General features: G+C 30.4%; 1 protein-coding gene across 3 annotated transcripts in view; it reads left to right on the top strand.

Moving 5' to 3' along the window:
* Window positions 1-16,117, top strand: part of LOC145284450 (HIG1 domain family member 1A, mitochondrial-like) — a 41,530-nt gene extending 25,413 nt beyond the window's left edge. For all 3 annotated transcript variants that reach the window (XM_080133273.1, XM_080133274.1, XM_080133272.1), the window contains exons 2-3: window positions 3,729-3,831; window positions 12,474-16,117. In XM_080133273.1, the coding sequence (XP_079989399.1) occupies window positions 3,738-3,831; window positions 12,474-12,664 (285 nt within the window). In that variant the 5' untranslated portion in view covers window positions 3,729-3,737 and the 3' untranslated portion in view covers window positions 12,665-16,117. The remainder of the gene's footprint in view (window positions 1-3,728; window positions 3,832-12,473) is intronic.
* The last annotated feature ends 3,167 nt before the right edge of the window (window positions 16,118-19,284 follow it).

The following is a 19,284-nucleotide window of genomic DNA, read 5'->3' as shown; positions in this document are numbered from 1 at the left end:
TTTAGCATTAGCATTGAGTTTTACAATGGTTGGGAGCGGTTTGCTGGACTCTTTGGTTTGCTATGTTTGAAGACAACTAATATTTACAGAAAGTGTTACAAGTGTTTTCCTTTTGAGTTGTTTAATTTTTTATATTTGTGAGCCAGTGCACCCCCTCGATAGCTGCGAATGTGAAAGACGATGACATGGCCAGAAGAGAAAATGAAGAAGACCACGGAAAAAATATTGGGGTTGGCGATGTTGTTGAGAGAGGGGTATGCACATGTTTAGGCATGTGTATATCTATATGTATAGGTTTTACTCCTAAACTCATTAACCAATTATGAATTTTGGAACACGGCTACTAAACAAAGAGTAATGCGAGCTATATTTAAGACATAGCTCAATAATTCTCGGATCTGACATATAAAAGTATGGCATAAACACGTTCACACACCGGTTCTCGTTGGATCACCGATGTCAAGCAACATTGAGCCTGGTCAGTACAAGATGGGTGACCAATTTGGGAATTCCAGGGGCTGTATGTAGGAGGACGTCGCAACCTCCTTTCAAAAATTGCAAAATTCCAACATTGTCATCTCTTCTAGCAAGAATATACATACGACTGGGGACCGCTTGTGAATTTCATACTTCCATGGAACTTCCTCCTTTGGAGGAAGTCTGCTAAACCCACATAAGGTTAGAGCTGTTTCCAATTTTTTTTTTAACCCTAAAATGGTATATGTAAAAATTGGAGCACAGTCGGATTATGAGTTTACAAATTACAGTTACTTAATTGAAACTTCTGTTGCAAATTTTTTAAAACAATGGAAAAATCTGAATTTTGTAGAATGGGGTCATAGATGGATGGGTTACATTTGATGCGACCAAAACAAAGATCTATTCTTTCAACAATTATAAGAAACCTTTCCAACCACTGATTGCCATGATTAATAGTACCTTTTTTGAGATTTCCATGTTCAAACTCAATAATCTAATATTCGCTAGCAACATGAATTGAAATAAATACATAGAAGATACTGCAAAGTCTGCTGGACTTCCTCTATATCTATAAAAGTGAAAGTGTCTGTGTATCTACATTTCCCTACGCAATAACTCTGTCAATTTTTAGTCTACGGACTCGAAATTTGGTATACAGGGTACTGAGATTTGGGAAAATCGATGTGATCGGTTTGTGGCCAGAAATTTGGCTGTTAAGGGGTCAAAGTTCAACGATTTGACCTTTGAGAACTCTACCAAACTCTTCCGATAATTTTGGGTCTAAACACTTGAAACTTTAGATATAGTTTCCTTGGACATAGATCTAACTTAATAACTTGATTTGAGCCCAAAACAAATGTTAAGGAGTCATAACAGGGGTCAAAGTTAAAAAAAAAAATTGACCTCTGTGGTCTCTACCAAATTACTCAAACAATTTCTGGTCTAAACATTTGAAATTTTACATAAAGTGTATTCAGAAATAGGGCAAGCTTTTTCCAATATATAAATGTATGTATGTTTACATGTCTGCCCAACACTTTCGACAGAGGCGACATATTTTCTCAAGATCAGTATCGTTTTGAAGTTCGACCTTTCAGACAACAAATATTGAAAACTTGGCTAAAAACATTAGTATCTTCAGCTTAAACCGGGCACTTTTCTACGGGGGGGGGGGGGTCGCTTTTTTCACTGATATTTTTGAAAGCCATCCTCTCCTTTCGATTGTCTAGCCTTAATTTAAAAAAATGTCACTTCCGGTTTGGCAGTTGTCGTAACAGCATAGACATAAGTTTTTTTTTTTTTTTTTCCACATTCTTTTCCTCCTTTGCGGTACGGGTTTAAGCCTGCCTTTCTACTACTATTTTCTTTTTTTTGCTCAATATACACATCCAAACACCCGGGCAACGCTGGGCTGAAATGCTAGTATATCTGTGAAAGTGTGTGTGTGTGTCTGTGTACATTTCCCTATGCAATAACTCTGTCAATTTTCAGTCTGCAGACTCGAGATTTTATATACAGGGTATTGAGATTTGGGAAAATCTTTGCAATCCGTTTTCGGCCAGAAATTTGGCTGTTAAGGGGTCAAAGTTCAACGATTTGACCTTGGAGAACTCTACCAAACTCCTCTGCCAATTTTGGGTCTAAACACTTGAAACTTTAGATATAGGTTCCTTGGACATGAATCTAACTTAACTTGATTTGAGCCCGAAACAATAAATTTTAAGGAGTCATAATAGGGGTCAAAGTTTTAAAGATATTGACCTCTTCGTTTTCTACCAAATTACTCAGACAATTTCTGGTCTAAACATTTGAAATTTTACATAAAGTGTATTCTGAGATAGGGCAAGCTTTTTAATTGGTTTGGGTCGAAAATTTGAGCTACCAATATATAAATGTATGTTTGCATGTCTGCCTAAAACTTTTAATAGAGGCGATAAATTTTCACAAGATCAGTATCGTTTGGAAGCTCGACTCTTCAGATGACAAATACCAAAAAATTGGCTAAAAACATTGGTCATATTTTGTGACAAAATTTGGTCATTTTAAAAGGTCATGACATGCCCTTTATTAGACATGTTTCTAGACAAAAAATTCACAAAGAATTAAAATTCTGGCATTTCAAGACAAAATAAAGTCCTAAAATTGGTATTTCCAAGTTAACACAACAAATGACCAAAATTCATGACCGAAAAAAATTAATGATTTTGAAAGATCATGAGCTACTCTTCATTATACACATTTCTAAACCAAAATCAAATGGAGAATACAAATTTAAAATGCAGTATAAGATCCTGAAAATTCAATATTTTAGCTATTTTGAAGAAATACTGTAAATGGTTGAGGCAGTTTTGGTGGATGTCTAACCTAGAATTCTAATACTCCATTCATTTTGTTGCAAAAATTGAAATAAACATTGATGTTTGAGTATTTCGTCCTCAGTAAAAAGTCACAGTTAAATCTTGAGGGCTTACACACCTTAACTCATTAAAACAACAAAAGATCATGTGAAACATGGTGAAAAACAGGAAACTTAACATATTAGTTGTATCACCATCAGAACATTTCTAATTTTTTTCTTTTAATCATTTCTTAAATCAGAAACAGATCCTCTTTTTTCAGCAATACGGTTCTGCAGAAATGGTCAATGAAATGCATTTCAGATGAAAACGTTATTACGTACTTACATGTTATATTGAAATCAGTATAAATTACAAAAAATGATCCAGTAGAAAAATAATTACATGTAAAAGTAGAATTTATTGAGTTATCGGATGTTTTGATGTGGAAGAGTTCTGCGACCAATTCAATATGACAAACTGATTTATCTCCCTTGACTTAAGGGTCCACCATTTTTCAGTCCAAAATCTCACAACGTATTTGTGGAGGATTTTTTTTTGTTTAAAATATATCTAGCACATCTTTTACTGGGTCGTTTTTCATGATTTTTGGAATTTATACTAATTTCGACATGACAGTTAAGTATGTAATAATGCTTTCACCTGAAATCAGGTTGGTTTAAAAGCTCACCAATCTACATAAACACCTATTTCTTTACTATAGAAGCCCATCTGATACTTTGTACACAATCACTGCTAAACACCCAATGGTTTTAGCTATTTCAAAATATGACTTCTCTCCTTACATGTAATCTTACTGAACCAATCAATACCTTTAATTTCTCTCAGACCTCTCCTCCCTCTTCTAAGTAATTTGTATATTTTTATTTTTTTATTTTTATTTTTTTTTAGCTTTTGAAAATGAAGGATATTCAGGAGCCCGTCATTTTGGAGGAAGTACCACAGGAATCCAAATTGATGAGAAAAATAAGAGAGTCGCCATTTATGCCAATAGGTGAGATAATCCAAATATGTTACCCTTTTTATATATATATATATACATACACACACACAGAATTAGAATAAAAATTTGATTAAATGAATAATATAAAGTGTTTTTCTAATAAATCTATCTACTTATATAAAAAGGCATGTGTGTATATGTGTAAATTTGTTCCCTATGATCTCTGAACCAGGTGGATCGATTTTTAAAAAATTTCACATAAACGTACTTTGTGTTTGGGAGTGTTCTTATACAGCTTAACATCACAAAAGTATTTGAAAAGTTTTATCACCATACAAACAGAAGGCCCCAGTGTCAACAGTGGGTTCTCTGATAAGACAGAAGCACATTCAAAATGAATGTTTCTGTTTAGAACACAATTAAACCATGATACTTGACTTTTTTATTTTAAACTTTAATTCAAGCCATTATATAAAAATAATTTTATAAAATCAACAGTAGGTTCTGGACAGTACAATGAAGACTACAATATATTATGGACTAAGTTATTGGAGAGAGGAATGTGAAGCTTCCTCTCAGTGCACCATGGACTAGAGCAGACAACTAATTGATTTAATCGAAAAATGGGTAATTTCACCGATTTTGACAAAAAAGTATTAGAAGTGTGGAACATTTGTTGAGATCCAATCAATCCCGGGCAACGTTGGGTCTTCCTACTAGTATTTTATAATTAGACTCTTCCAATCTCTAGTGATTTTTCTCTGATTCTAAAACAAAAATCTACGCTTCTACCTCTTCTATAATAATAAATTAAAAATGATCGCCTAACACCAACATTCATTCGATCGGATATATCTTATTGATGGAGTTGTCTTTTCGTAAGTTTTTCAAATCTCCAGTCTTACTTTCGATTTACTTAATCATTTTTGTTTAGTCTGTTTCATGCAATTTGTAATATCTATTTATCTCTGATGGGTTGTTTGGTGACACAATGAACCATACCTCTTATCAATACAACAGAACACATGTCAGGTACTTATGAAAAAATATAGGTATTCACATATAAGTAAAATGATTTGAAAAAAAAAAAATTGTTTTTAAATTAAAAAAAAAATGAAATATAAAAAAATAAACAAGTTATGCTTGTAGACTGATTCTGTTGTTTTTTTTTTATCATTGAAATGTAACTCATATATATATATATATATACTAGCAGGCTGCCGGGTGTTACCCAATCATAAAATATGCTTAAATATATTTTAATTCATTCAAATTTCATATTTATTATTATTATTATTAAGCCAATTCTCTATTGAATATTATATTGTACCTAATATGTAGTAATGCTTTCAAAAGTTAAAAAGAAAAAAATCATTTGGATGCAATCAGTTAGAATCGAAAGCATAACATTTAGCGCTCCAGCTTTAGTCATTACCGTTTGAGCTTTCATTAGATGAATTAAAAAAAAAATTATAAATGAACTGACTTGAACATATAAATATATATTTGAGTGTGCATACAGAAGCACTTTAAGTCAATTTATGTCTGCCAAATTTCAATTTTTTTCAATTTTGATCCCTTAGCAGCTGTTTTTACCGGCTAAAAATCAAATCAAATCAAATTTGTTCCACAGGTCCAAATTTCCTCTATATCAAGTTTCCAGTCTGTAGACCAAAAATTGAAAGAGGAGTTTGGTAGAGATTGTTCCTCAGACAGATAACCAGACAAGGTCACTTGTATAAATGTAATTACGTATACCTATGGAGAGATAAAAAAGGAACAAACCAAATTATATGTTCATCAATGTTTCGTCGTTATTTCAGGACTTCCTCAATTTGATTAAATTGAAGAAAATAAAATACCAGTACAATATTTGAAAATATACTTGTTGGATTTTCAAAGATAAATGGAAATCCAAAACATCTGCTTTCAACATGTGATCATTATGTCTCACACTAATTGTTTGGGTATTAAATGTGTCTGTGAATGAAGGAGGTTACATCAGTTGAAACGCTGTGAAAATAACATTCAAGTTGAGAACAGTCGTCTGAATAATTCAAATAATTTGCTTGCTTTAACAACTTGCACACAATGTGATTTACAGCTTTGTTTTGTTTTACTTTGGCATCCCCGTTGTTTCTGCGAGACTGTGAACATGGCGGTGTATGCGAAAAAATCGTCCCCAGCAATGTTTTAGGTCAAACGTCAATGCAATTGAAAAAAAAACAAACACACCACATTTTTATTTTCGCTTACAAACTTTATCTGAACTTAACAATCATTACATACATAAAAACAGACGTCCCCTCTTGTGTGCTTAACTCTGTACAATTCTCTGTAAAGATGCTGCTTGGGTAATTGGCGATCTCATTACATGTTTGGCCAGTCATTAAAGGAGGGGGAGGGAGCTCTTTCAGGCAGATGGGATCTTTTTGAAGAAGGAAGACCAGATGGGCATTCCAGCTTAAAATATATTTTCACTTGAAACGATTGTCTTCTTTCTAAGTAAGGATTTGGCGTGTTTTTAGATTTGGAGCAAACTACTATGAAGTGTAACCTCACATCATAGATAATAAAGTAAAATAAATAAATAAATATATATATATATATATATATATATATATATATATATATATATACACATACACACATACGAGGCTCATTCCAAAACTAAAGCCTTTTTTTAACTTAAAAAGTTGAAGAGCTACGTATACAGGTGTGGTACCATTAAAATGAACAACCTTTTGTGCTGCAGAATAAATTTCAGTACTGTATGTGCTTTTGTAGTTATTATATCTGGTTTTAAAATATAATTACTTCTATAGAATTTAGTAGTGAGTGCTCAACTGCATGATCAATTGAGTTAATAAATTTTAAAAAATACTAAAATGTTGATTTATATTAAGGCTAGAATGTTTCATTATTTTCAGATTAGGAAAGTTTATTCGTTTTCATTGGTTAATCGTTCATTCTAGTGTCTAAATATTGTTTCATTCAAACAAATATTTTTCTAATTGCTGTTTCACGTTTTGGCCAATGATTCCTCTGGTCTTTGTCCAACCTTGATCGCTCTTCGGAGCCTGTGGCGCAGTGGATAGATACATTGAAGCTCTACAGTTCCAGGTGAGCATTGTCTGAAGATAGCCATTTCAATCCTACCCCAAGCCAGGCAGAGGCTTACTTAGGCAAAACGTGGTGAGAAGATAGCAACTATGGAAGGCAGTAGCTGAGGATGTAGTTAGGAGATTCGGAGTTCCTATCCTGTCGTAGTCACCACCTGATGAAGGCCAGAGGAATAGTTGGCCGAAACGTTGTGAAACAACAAATAAAAAAAAAAGATGAGGATAATAGTCTGCAATAATAAATTACAATTAAATAATATAAATATTTTTCGGTCCAATAGATGCCAGTTGGGGGGGGGGAATTTATACCACTAAGTTTCATTTTGATTTCACATCTCCATCTACCTAAAAAGTATTTTTTGTTATTCGAGTTTCTTTTTTATTTTTATTTTTTGAGAAATATTGTGGCTTTGGTTAAGCAGTTATTTTATAGTGGATAAAGTGCACAAGTTTTACAGTTACAGTTTTTTCTTTTTATGATTAATTTTTTTTATTTCTGTTTGGGTTATTATTATTAGAATTTGAGTTATTATTTCTAGTAGTTATATTATTATTCTCTATATTATTATTTATCACTTTCTTATCCATTTATTTCTCTTATATTCTCATATATATATATATATATATATATATATATATATATATATAAATGTGTGCTTTGGTTATCAGTTTTAACGACAACTGTGAGTTATTTTTATTGAATATCTTGTGCAAGGAAGAAAGTGTTTTTTCAATAAGATTAAGGAATTTTTTGCCAAGTTTAATTGTCAGCATTATGTGTTGCTGGAGTTACTGTTATGCCAAGAACTAGGAATATGTTTTATATTTCTAGTTCTGTCAGAGTGATTTTATAGCTTTTTATTTTCTTTTAAATACTTGTAAAATGAACACAGAGATGCAACAGGTACTGTAGCTTGATAGACAGTGCAGGATCTATTAGGTTAGGAATTCCTTTTTCAGCCCTGTCAAGAGAGAGAGAGAGACTAATAGTTTGTGCACCTGCCTATACCCCAGACAGCAATACTCTGTAGATGGGCAAATGGTGGCTTTATAAAGGTATAGGATACTGATATTTATGAGAAGTTTTCTAGCCTGATAGAGGAAGCCTACCTTCTTGACAACAGACTCGGCAGCATCTTTTATGTATTTATTCCACTTCGTGTTGTCAGAATGTTTAGTTCCTTCTTTTTTCGAGTTAGTCTTTGGAATAAGTAATAGAGGTGTTTATTTCATGTTAAGATTATATAGCAATGTGCCCCCTCTAAACTTGAGATTGAGTTAAAATTTAGAAAAAAAAAGAAAACTGGAATAGTAATTTGTTATCTTAACCACAACTAGCGAATTTAATGTTAGAAACTTAAAAAAAAAAATAAAAAAAAGGTGGGGTGAAATGGAAAAGAAAAATCAAATCAAATAGGTTTTCCTTTTCTTAAATTAACTCTGAAATATATCTGAAGGATTTCCGCATTTTTGTGTTTGAACCACACCTTGGTTTGTTCTTATTGTCTGACAAAAAATTTTATTATTTAAAAAAGAAAAAAAAGTTGCTTGAGTGAATTGTGACATGGTTGCTTTTATTTTGAATTGAGGTTTGATATATATTTTTTTAACTGCCCAGTCACGCTTTAAATATATTTTAATTCACACAGATTTCGTATTTACTATTACAGAGCCAATTCTCTATTGAATATTATATATATAGTACTGATTTCAAAAGTTAAAAAAATCGACTTGGGTGCCATCAGCTAGACTTAAAACCAAAACATTTAACGCTTCAGCCATGTTCCTTACCAATGACAGATAAGATTTAAAATTAAATCAATTCAAGCAATGAATGAATTTGCTCATGCATAAAATAGGAATATGTTAGCAAGTTGAAATGAACATTTTGCATTTCAACTTGCCAATATATGTCTGTACACGGTATTCATTCATCTAAAACAAAGATTTTATCTATTATAACATCTCCTTGGTGTATGATTACTGTTTCCTGTTAATTTCAGTGTTATGTGACCAGTAGTTTAAAAGTTTATTGGTTAAATATTTTCACACAGACGCACACATAAACATACATCTATTGTTTTCTTTATATAGATAAGGGGAAAAATCTGTTCATTGAAGTAATTTAAAATGATTAAAATATTTTTTTAAGATAATGATAAAAAAATGTGCTTCAAGTTCTACATTCAATACTACAATTTGTTAAGAAACTTTTAGGAGCAACTAAATTTGTTAGTAAATCATTTGAAAAGTCAGGACTAACTGATCACATGGAAAGAACACACTTCCCTTTATGGAACGAAGTCAAAATAATTGACAAGCATGCAAGATGGAGTGTTAGATGACTTAAAGAAGTTGCACATATGCTAAAAAAAGAAAAATTACTGAGCATGGAGATCAACAATATATGAGACCTAATTATGAAAAAAAATAATTGTACAACCCCGCTTAAAATTTCAACAATAAAAGGGAGATAATCCCCTGTCACTTTTTTATTAGAGTTACCTCCCTTTATCAATCAAATATTTTTTTCACTCATACGAAAGCACAGCAAAAAAAAAAAAAAAAAAACAACTCCAAGAATACAAAACCATCTATGGAACCAGTAACTTTTCTCCTTTTTCAAGATGGTGACCAACATGTCTGACGCAGGTCAAAGGCTACATTAACTGAAACATACAAATAACACTCATGATGAGAACAATAGTCCAATCAAAGCAAGTAATGCAAACAATCAGCCCCTCATCTAAAAAAATCAGAACTTTAAATCATTAAAATTGATACATATGCATCCCCCAGACTCACTACATTAAAACCTTACAAGTTTTCTTTCTATAACAACCTTACAAGTTTTCTTTCTATAACAACCTTACAAGTTTTCTTTCTATAATAATCCTCAGTAACTACAAGTTTAATATTTGTATTATATAGATTTTATGAATTTTTTAATTAAAAAAAATAGAGGTTTAAGGATCTTATAATTTATGCTAGAATTGTCTACAAAAACTTATGGTGCAGTGGATAATGTACTTGATAAAATTCAGTTGTAAGTTACAATCTTCTGGAGGTTGAAGGTTTGACGACACTCAAAATACAATTGCAAATTACTTGGAACTTCTACTTGGGCTTACAGAAGGAGTGCATGCTACCTCAATGAATTAAATAAACGATTCTGTTGAAAATTCTGTGCAGATTCCAAATAAACTTGTAGAAGTTTGTAGATTACACCGACCGAAACGTTGTGATATAGCACTTAAGATGAGATCATTAGTCCAAAGAATCCAAATAATACATTGTGTAAAAAAGATAATATTTCAAGTTTTGGCAAATTTAAAAAATTTTCAGAAAAGTCTTTGTAAATGATTACTATTTTGAATGAGGCAAATACAATTGGCAAGAAAAGATAACTCAGTTAGACTAAATCCTGATTTAATCTTCAAAATGACTGCTCGACTTCAGATTCAAAGATTTCTGAAACTAAGAAGAAAAAATAAAAAAACTTTTTTTCATTAAATTTGAAATATTTCTTTTCTAAACAATAAAATATCCTCATAACAAAAGACATATGGTTGGATTTAATGTAATTACTTGAGATTGTTGTTTCTGAGAATGTCAAATCTATCACTTTCATTGCTTTACTGGAACTAAAAAAGTTGGTAAATATTAACTTGAAGGGAAATCATAAAAAATCATTATTTCAAAATAACTCATTATTTTATAAAACTATTTAATGTTTTTTTTCTGTTTTGACAAAAAAAAAAAAAAATAGGTGTAATATGTTTTAATATGAAAAAATTACAATCAATGTTTGTCACAAAAATGAAAACTATTTTAATAATAAAGATGCTTTATCTTATTTTGTTTTCCATTCTGATTAAAGCACCATGGGCTTGTTTTAATTTTTTTTTCATTTTACTTTAAAAATATTACCCTAAACACAAAAGTTTTCAAACAATTTTTTTTAAATTGTTAGGATGAAAGTGTACTTATGTGCTCTCTCTCAAAATAAAATTTTAAAAAACCCCAAAAAAAGACAAAACTCAATTTTGAAAATGGCTTCCAATTATGTAACAATCATCAGTTGTAATATTTTATCAAATTATATTTAACATATTTTTTTTATCTAAAAGACATTAAACATAATGGTTTTATCAAATAAGTTGCTTTGAAATGATATCAAGCAACACTTTATTGAATTTCTCTAAAGTTAATATCAGGTTGACAAGAAAGTTCTTGCAGTTTTTAACTTTTAAATTCAGATGAACATATCTTGGCTCCAACAAAAATTTATTGATCGGAATAAGCACCATCAGAATCAACACACTTTTGTCAACGCAAAACAACATAAAAAATAGCGTAAAAATCTTGCATTCTGGTGGCGCTGAGGGTGTTTTTGATATCGCTTACGTTTTTTAAGCATTTCTCATGTAAAAAGTTGTCTAGATGCTTGAAAAAGTGGTAGTCGGTAGGTAACAGGTCTGGAGAGTATGGCAAATGAGGCAGAGTTTTGTAGCCCAATTTGTTCAACTTCTGCAGAGTCGGTTTAGCAACGTGTGGTTGGGCATTATCGTGGAGGGAATTGGGCCTTTTCTGTTGCCTAATGCTGGGTGTTGTTGAAGGTTTTGATGATTTCATCCATTTGTTGACAATACTTCACTGCCATAATGGTTTCGCCTGCATTCAAAAAACTAATAGATGGGACCAGTCGCAGACCACCAGTCAGCATGGCCTTCTTTTGGTACAACTCTGGCTTCAGGAAGTGTTGTAGAGTTTCATTGGCGTTTAAGCTGAGCATCGCCTGTTGTCGTAAAGAATCCACTTTTCATCGCAAGTCACAATCTGGTCAAGACATTGGTCATTCTTGTTGCATAAAAAAAGGGAAGAGATGACACTTCATAAAAGCATTTCTTTAAGTTGTCGTTCAATTCGTGAGGTACCCATTTATCAAGTTTTTTGTCTTTCCAATCTTCCGCAAGTGGTTGGAAATCGTATCCTTTACATCTTATTCAGAAGCAAGTTCTTGAACATTTGTGCGTCGATTGGCTTCAACTTAGGTTCTTAATTGATCATTGTCGACATCCAGATGGCCAACCACTATGCTCATTATCTTCAAGACTCTTGTCGCCGTCATGAAATTTCTTAAACCACCATTGTGCTGTGCATTCAGTAGTGTGCCATATGTTTCATTTATATTGCAAGCTGTTTCAGCAACTTTTCAGCCTAGTTTGAATTGAAATAAGAAAATTGTGCGAATTTGTTTTTTTTCCCATCTTGGATTCAACATTCTGAAAAGAAGACATAATTGTTTTAAAACTATGGTAATTTAAACGATTAGATAGAGCGAAAAGCAAAGTAAAGGTATTATAACAGAAACTTATTTGAAAATACATCATTTGAAAGCAAAATTAAAAATTTCGCAAGAACCTTCTTGTCAACCTAATATGTAGTTGAGTTTTAAAAAAAAAAGCTAGCTGAAAAATTAAAAAAAAAAAACTACATTAATAAATAATTTTTTTTTCTCAAAAATGTTTTAGATCTTAAAAAACTTTGTGTTTTTATTTTATTTTTCAGGAATTGCTGGTTGTGTTGGTGCAGTTGCATATGGCTTCTATAATTTCAAGAAGCGAGGGGATATGTCAACATCTGTGTATTTGATGCATTTGCGTGTGAAAGCACAAGGAATGGTCGTGGGTGCCCTTGCGATAGGCGTCGGTTACAACATTATAAAAAAGATTTGGGATGCACATAGTGAGAGCAAATAATCATTTTCGAATTATTGAGAAAACTGAAATTGTGAAATTCTTAAAAAACAAAACAAAAAAAAATCGAATTCTATTTTTATAGAAAACAGAAATATTGAACTTCCAAAAGTAGAATTATTATGAACGTTGATTGCTCGTTTTTGTTTTAGTAAAATTGATGCAATGTGGAAACGAATTGGGCAACTGCATAGCATTTTATCATAATCTTCACTCCTGCCGGCTCTTTCATTTCAAAAAAAAAAAAAAAAAAAATTCTTACATTTGTCTGAGTTATGCTAGGTAAACCCATTCAGTCTATGCAGTTATCTATGAAAATGCTATTTCAAATTGAAGTACGACAGATGGACAGACTGTCTTCTAGAGATGAGTGGATGAATTTAACAAGAAAGAAAATGAGATGAAAGAAAAGAAAACAAGATCATGATATCTGGTTGAGCTGTGCCAGACTTATGTGAATGTATATTTTTGTGAAGCTTCAAAATATCTCATCTGGTGACGAGAACGATTTTCATCTTTAACGATTTGATAAATTTGCAAGTTTTGTTTGGGCAATGATGACTGTTTTTTTTTCTGTCATGTCTGAATAAATATACAAATTTTCTTATACATTCTATTGAAGTTCCAGGAATTTAGTTGTACCAGAAAAGTATCTTTTTTTTTTTTTTAATCAATTTATTTTTAACTAGAAACTTTTACATTCAGTTCCATAAATTTGACAAAAAATAAAAATAAAACATACTTCAATTACCACATAAGGAAAGAGTGGTAGAAATTTACACAAAAGAGGATACAGTAGTCCAGCACCTGGTCAAATTCATCTTGAATTGTTGCATTGTTGGTGTATTTATTTCATCTCTTAAAAGTTTATTCCAAAATTCAAAGATCCTGATCGAAATATCTACCCTCCTCTTATTACTAAATGTAGTGATCATTTTAGGCTATATCAAATAAGGTCAATTCCAGTACCTTTTTTTATTATTATTATTATTATTCAGGAGACTTTAATCCAATTCAATAAATTTGGCAGAAAATATAAAACAAGTATATTTCTGTTGCCATATAGGATATGGGAGGGGGTAGAAATTTACACAGAAAAGCTGTGGCACATCACCTGTTTAATAACACCTTAAATTTCTACATTATTGGTGCATTTATTACATCTCTTGGAAATCTAATCCAAAGTCCATGGATTCTGATTGAGAAAGCAACCTCGTTCTAGTTACTAGCTGTACTAGCTTCCAGCTGTCATGACTGTTTTGGTTTCTATCAAATGAGGTTAATTCCAATATCATTTAAACTTTCTGAAGAAATTCAATCTCTATAATATTTTCAAACGTCTAAAAATTACAAATTTGATTGCAACATAAAATAATCCAATAAAAGTTGACATAAACCTCAACATCCAGCATAATTTCCATCATAGATAATATCCTGTAATTGATATTTTCCTTTTTTTTAGTATGGCATAATAACATTAAAACTCCACTTCTTGTTCAATCAATAAAGTTAAGTCACATTGAGTCTGGCCAGTACCAGATGGGTGACCCTTTAAAAATTCAAAGTGACATCTTGCAAGACCTGCAAAATTTAACATCTTCTTTGTCTGGAATATACATGCAACTGAGAACCACTTCTGAATTTAATATTCCCTAGAAACTTCCTCCTTCGAAGAAAGCCAGCTAACACTTGATTTCATTATGATTTAAATTTCTAGCAGAGGGTTTTTAAGAATAGACACTGTTCCTTTTATGGTTGCTATCTGTATTTCATTACAGTTTGGTCTTCCAGGGATTATTTCTAAGTATTTAAGATTTTTTTCATTAGGCCAGTTGCTCCTGTCACAACTGGTATAATGTTGATCATTTTAAAGGACCATGTCTTTTTTAACAGTGTGATGAATAATCAAAATATTCAAACATGATTCAGTTTTATCTCCACATCTTCTTAAAGGCCAACATATTGGCACAGATGATAAGTTCACGATTGCCATTTGAGATCAGTGTTTGGTTTATGTTAAAAACAACAAAACAAAACATGAGTTTGATAATTTGGTTGATTTCCATGATGAACATCTTGCCGCTTCTACTATTATTTTAAATGACTTAATATCTGATATTTAAGAAATATCAATATATGAAAAATATGCCTTACAAATCAGACAACTACATAATGATTTAGGCAGAAAGTTTTCATTTCAGTATGTATTACCATATATGGTATTACCATATATGGAAATGATCAAACTGTAAGAAAATTATTGGATTTTATTCTTAAAATTCAACATGTTTTTGATTGGTTAACAATGTTTTCTCGTTGGTGTATGATTACTCACCACCCACCCCTACAAATTTGTATGTTATTGAGAAACATATTTTTTGTATTTATATTCATATTACTAAGAGATTGCTCATTTTTATAATTGAGACCAAATTGTCAGTCTTTACTCGAATGGAGGTTTTTTTAAATAATTAATTTTCTTTGTTGTAACTCATAATTTTAAATTTAGCTCTCATCCTGGTGTGGTTCAGTTCTCTGTCTGCCATCTTGATTTTTTGTTTCTTTTTCAACATTACTTTCTATAAAACACCTAATCATTATGAACAACATTCGCCTCAGAACGTGTTCCTTCCATACCAAAATCAACAGTCTACCCCTATTGGCCTTTTCTCTGTTAATAGCAGTATGATGCTGGTCCTGTGCAATTCTAGGAGGTCTACCCTCCTTATCTTTTTGAGGGGTTAGTTTATTGCTAATCACTTGAGACGCCCCTACCGGAAAACGCTGATAGGGCTGTCTAAGCATTTTTTGCAGGTCGGAGTGCTCTTCCTTAGGAGTGCTGACTCTTGAATCCCATATTTCCAACCTTTGTGTCACATTTCTCATTATGGGAGAGAGCTAAATACTTATTATGAACGACACTGTTAAACAGATACTAAATAATGTACAAATAACAATATATTTTATAATTTTCGATTACTTTTATTGTGAAAACCCCTTAGTGCATTCTTGAAGGATCTTCCTATGAAATCACTGTACTTATTTTCGAATTAAGGTTGATTTAAAACAAAAGGGTCATAATTAATCATTTTCTTTTTCCTCAAATAAATATGGAACAACAACCACAAAAATAAAACAAAGCTACAATTTATGATTTAAAAAAATACAGTTTTAAAAATCTTTATTATTTTTAATTTGTATAAAAATGATTGACAAATGAGTATTTTCTTTTTGTCATGTTTTTAGTACTAAAAGAAAAATGAAAACTACTTAAAACTTTACAAAGAAATGTACAGATATTTTACGGAGTCAGAAGGAAGGGAGACAATCCATGAAAATAATTTCTTTTAAACAAAATACTCTTGTCTTGTTTAAAAAAATTTAATTTGCTTTTTTGTTGACAATCAGAGGTGATTTTTTGGAGCTTTATGAAAATAAAAGATTATAATCAATGTATTCTGTTTTTATTTGCTACATTTTAATCTAATGAAAAAGAAAAAGACGTTTCTTTTTTTGGAGTTCCAAAATGTGTTTTTTTTTTCCTAAATTGTTAAATTGTAAATGATCATTTTAATATTCAAATAATAATTTTTTATTTTTAACATTTGAATGATGATTTTTTTAATTTTTAATATTTGAATAATAGTTTATTTTTAACATGTGAATGATAATTTTTTTAATATTTGAATATTATTTTAACTATTGAATAATAAGTTTTTATTTTCAACCTTCGAATGATAGTTTTTTTTTTTAACATTTGAATGATAATGTTTCTATTTTTAAGATTTGAATGATAATTTTTCATTTTTAATATTTGAATAATATTTTTTTAATTTTTAATATTTAAATGATAATTTAAAAAAATTTAACATTTGAATGATAATTATTTTAATATTTGAATATTTTTAACATTTGGATGATAATTTTTTACATTTGAATAATATTTAACTATTGAATAATAAATTTTTATTTTTAACATTTGAATGATAATTATTTTTTCATTTTTAACATTTAAATAATATTTTTTTAACAAATAATATTTTTTTCATTTGTAATATTTGAATGATAATTCTTTTATTTTTAAGATTTAAATAATTATTTTTCATTTTAAACATTTAGATAATAATTCTTTATTTTTAACATTTGAATGATAATTTTTTCATGTAAAGGAGAATATCTAGTTGTGGTTAGTAGTTTCTAAAATCTTAAAATTGAGCAGCAAAAATGATTGCACTCTTAAAAAAAATTAAAAAAACTGATTTTCAGCTGTGCAACATTTTGCAACAATATGTTCCGTTAACATTAAAAATATGCAAGCAAATTAGATTAAAAGTTAGATTGACAATCAGATACAATTTACAGACATTTGTTTGTATTCTTAAGGGAGAACATTGTTACATTTCTGATTTTTGTCACAAATAACTCTAAAAACATAATTTTACTGTGTGTATATATATATATATATATACTCTAAAAACATAATTTTACTGTATATATATATATATATATATATATATATATATATATATATATATATATACAGTTATAGTTATGTCTCGGAAGTAGAGTGAAAAGCACATCTTATTTTTCTTTTATTAATATTATTTTTTCCTTGTACACACTTTTTTGTGAATTATTCCATGGATTTCTGCGTTTGGATTATTATGGACCATCTTCTTCCAATTACGGGATTTCTTTGGATTTTACTTGTACAAATGGAAATTCTTTTAACTTTCTTGAAGTTTTACATTTGGATTTTACCGTCACTGGATTTTTTTATCTTCCACCAGACTATCCATTAATGTGTAATCACCTTTTTCTTTACCATATTTCCTCTGCTTAACTTATTTTGTTTTCAAGTAAGATCTTTGACTTATTTGTTGTTTCATCAAATACTTCTGCATGCAAAATCCGATCCTGCATTTTGCTAATTCCTACCCTCTGATGAGAAGGAGAGTATTTCTTCGAAACTCCACGGATTAAGGACTATCCATTTATCTAGTGTTTCCTTTTCAGATTAAATATGTTTTTAACTCATTTCAAAGTGTTTAACATATTTCATTAACTGTTTGCTCATATATATATATATATATATATATATGTGAAAGTTTGGTTTCCTTTTAAATTCTAATATGTGTATGTATATATATATATATATATATATATATATATATATATATATATATATATATATCAGAATTTCGCAAAAAAAAACACATGACTAGCTACAACCACTATCAACAATTTCTCCCACTCTATATCTGTTGTTAAATCTAAACACAGATTCCATGAAATAAGCTTCTTTCTTGGAACTGCCCACATGTGGAACTGGTGTACTTCCTGACCGATTACAATATGGTAGCCTTCATGTCCAATTTAAACAAATTCTTGTTGAGTTGTCCCCTTAAATAATTCAAATTCTGCCCAATCTACACCATTAATGATTACTAAAAAAACTACCATTTTACATTTATTAATCCATATTTCGAGTGGCCTTTGGGCCTTGATAAATGATAACTCCCTTGTAAAAAAAACAAAAAAAAAAAAAAACTTGAAAGGAACCAAGTTAGAAAAACAAAACAAAAAGCTTTTCCGCTGTTTATGGGCTGTGCTGAAGTAATCCATTAAATAAAGACCACTGTACATTTTTTAACCCATATCCTCGAGTGGTCTCTGGGCCTTGATAAGTGGTGATTCCTTTGTAAAAAAAAAAAAAAAAAAAAAAAAAAATAGAGTAAGCATATAACCCTAGTAAAGATTCTTTCTGTTATCAAACATGATTTTTCATGTTATCATATAGGAAACATTTTTTTCAAATTATGGTTTAGAGATAAGTTTTCTCTTCTATTGGGAGGAAGGGGAGGCTTCGTTTTAGTAATGCTCTGGAGGTTGCCTTAATTTCATGTGTTTAAACATTGTGTTACCTGGATAAAGGACTTCTGTCCTTTTGTTGGTGTTACCCGGAAGCTGTAATCCATAGTGTCCAATATCCAGCAAAGAGCAGATCGTAACTCAAAACTGTTATTTTTATTTTATGTAATTTCAAAGTTCTCTTCTATGGGGTGGTGGTGGGGGGGGGCATTGATTTAGCGCTTTGGAGGCACAGATGTTACACACATTATTTAACATCTATTTTGTTTTTTTGTTTTTTAATGACCCCAGGCAATGCTGGCCAGCCGTGCTAGTATATATATAAAATGTCTCAAATGCTATCAAATAATCTTCAGTAAATAAGTCTCACTTTGCTTATTTTGTCCTTTAGTCCTCACATTCCATGAGCGATTTTTCTAACAAAAGAATTGCTGTTTTTTGGGTTGGAATCTACCCATCTAACAATTTTTCTTGTCTAGTTTTTGACCTTGAAGTAGTGTTTTTTTGTTTTTTTTAGTTCCTTATATTTAGTGGCTTCATGCCTTGTCTGGAGCAATTAAAAAAATATTTTGAGTACCAGTAAAATTATGTGTGAGCAACAATTGTTATGTTCTATACTTTGAATTGCTATAAACTCTTTTTTATAAAGTTTCAAATCTATGGCAAGCATTAAAAAAAAGTGCTATTAGCAAGAACAAGTTATGTAAAAGTTAATTTCTTATGCCAAAAAATGTAATTTTGATGGTTTTGCA

The sequence above is a fragment of the Euprymna scolopes genome, chromosome 9, assembly GCF_053919585.1.
Source record: "Euprymna scolopes isolate OS-2025 chromosome 9, ASM5391958v1, whole genome shotgun sequence".
Lineage (NCBI taxonomy): Eukaryota > Metazoa > Mollusca > Cephalopoda > Sepiida > Sepiolidae > Euprymna > Euprymna scolopes.
Note: the sequence above shows the minus strand (reverse complement) of the source record. Positions and strands in the feature narration are given on the sequence as shown.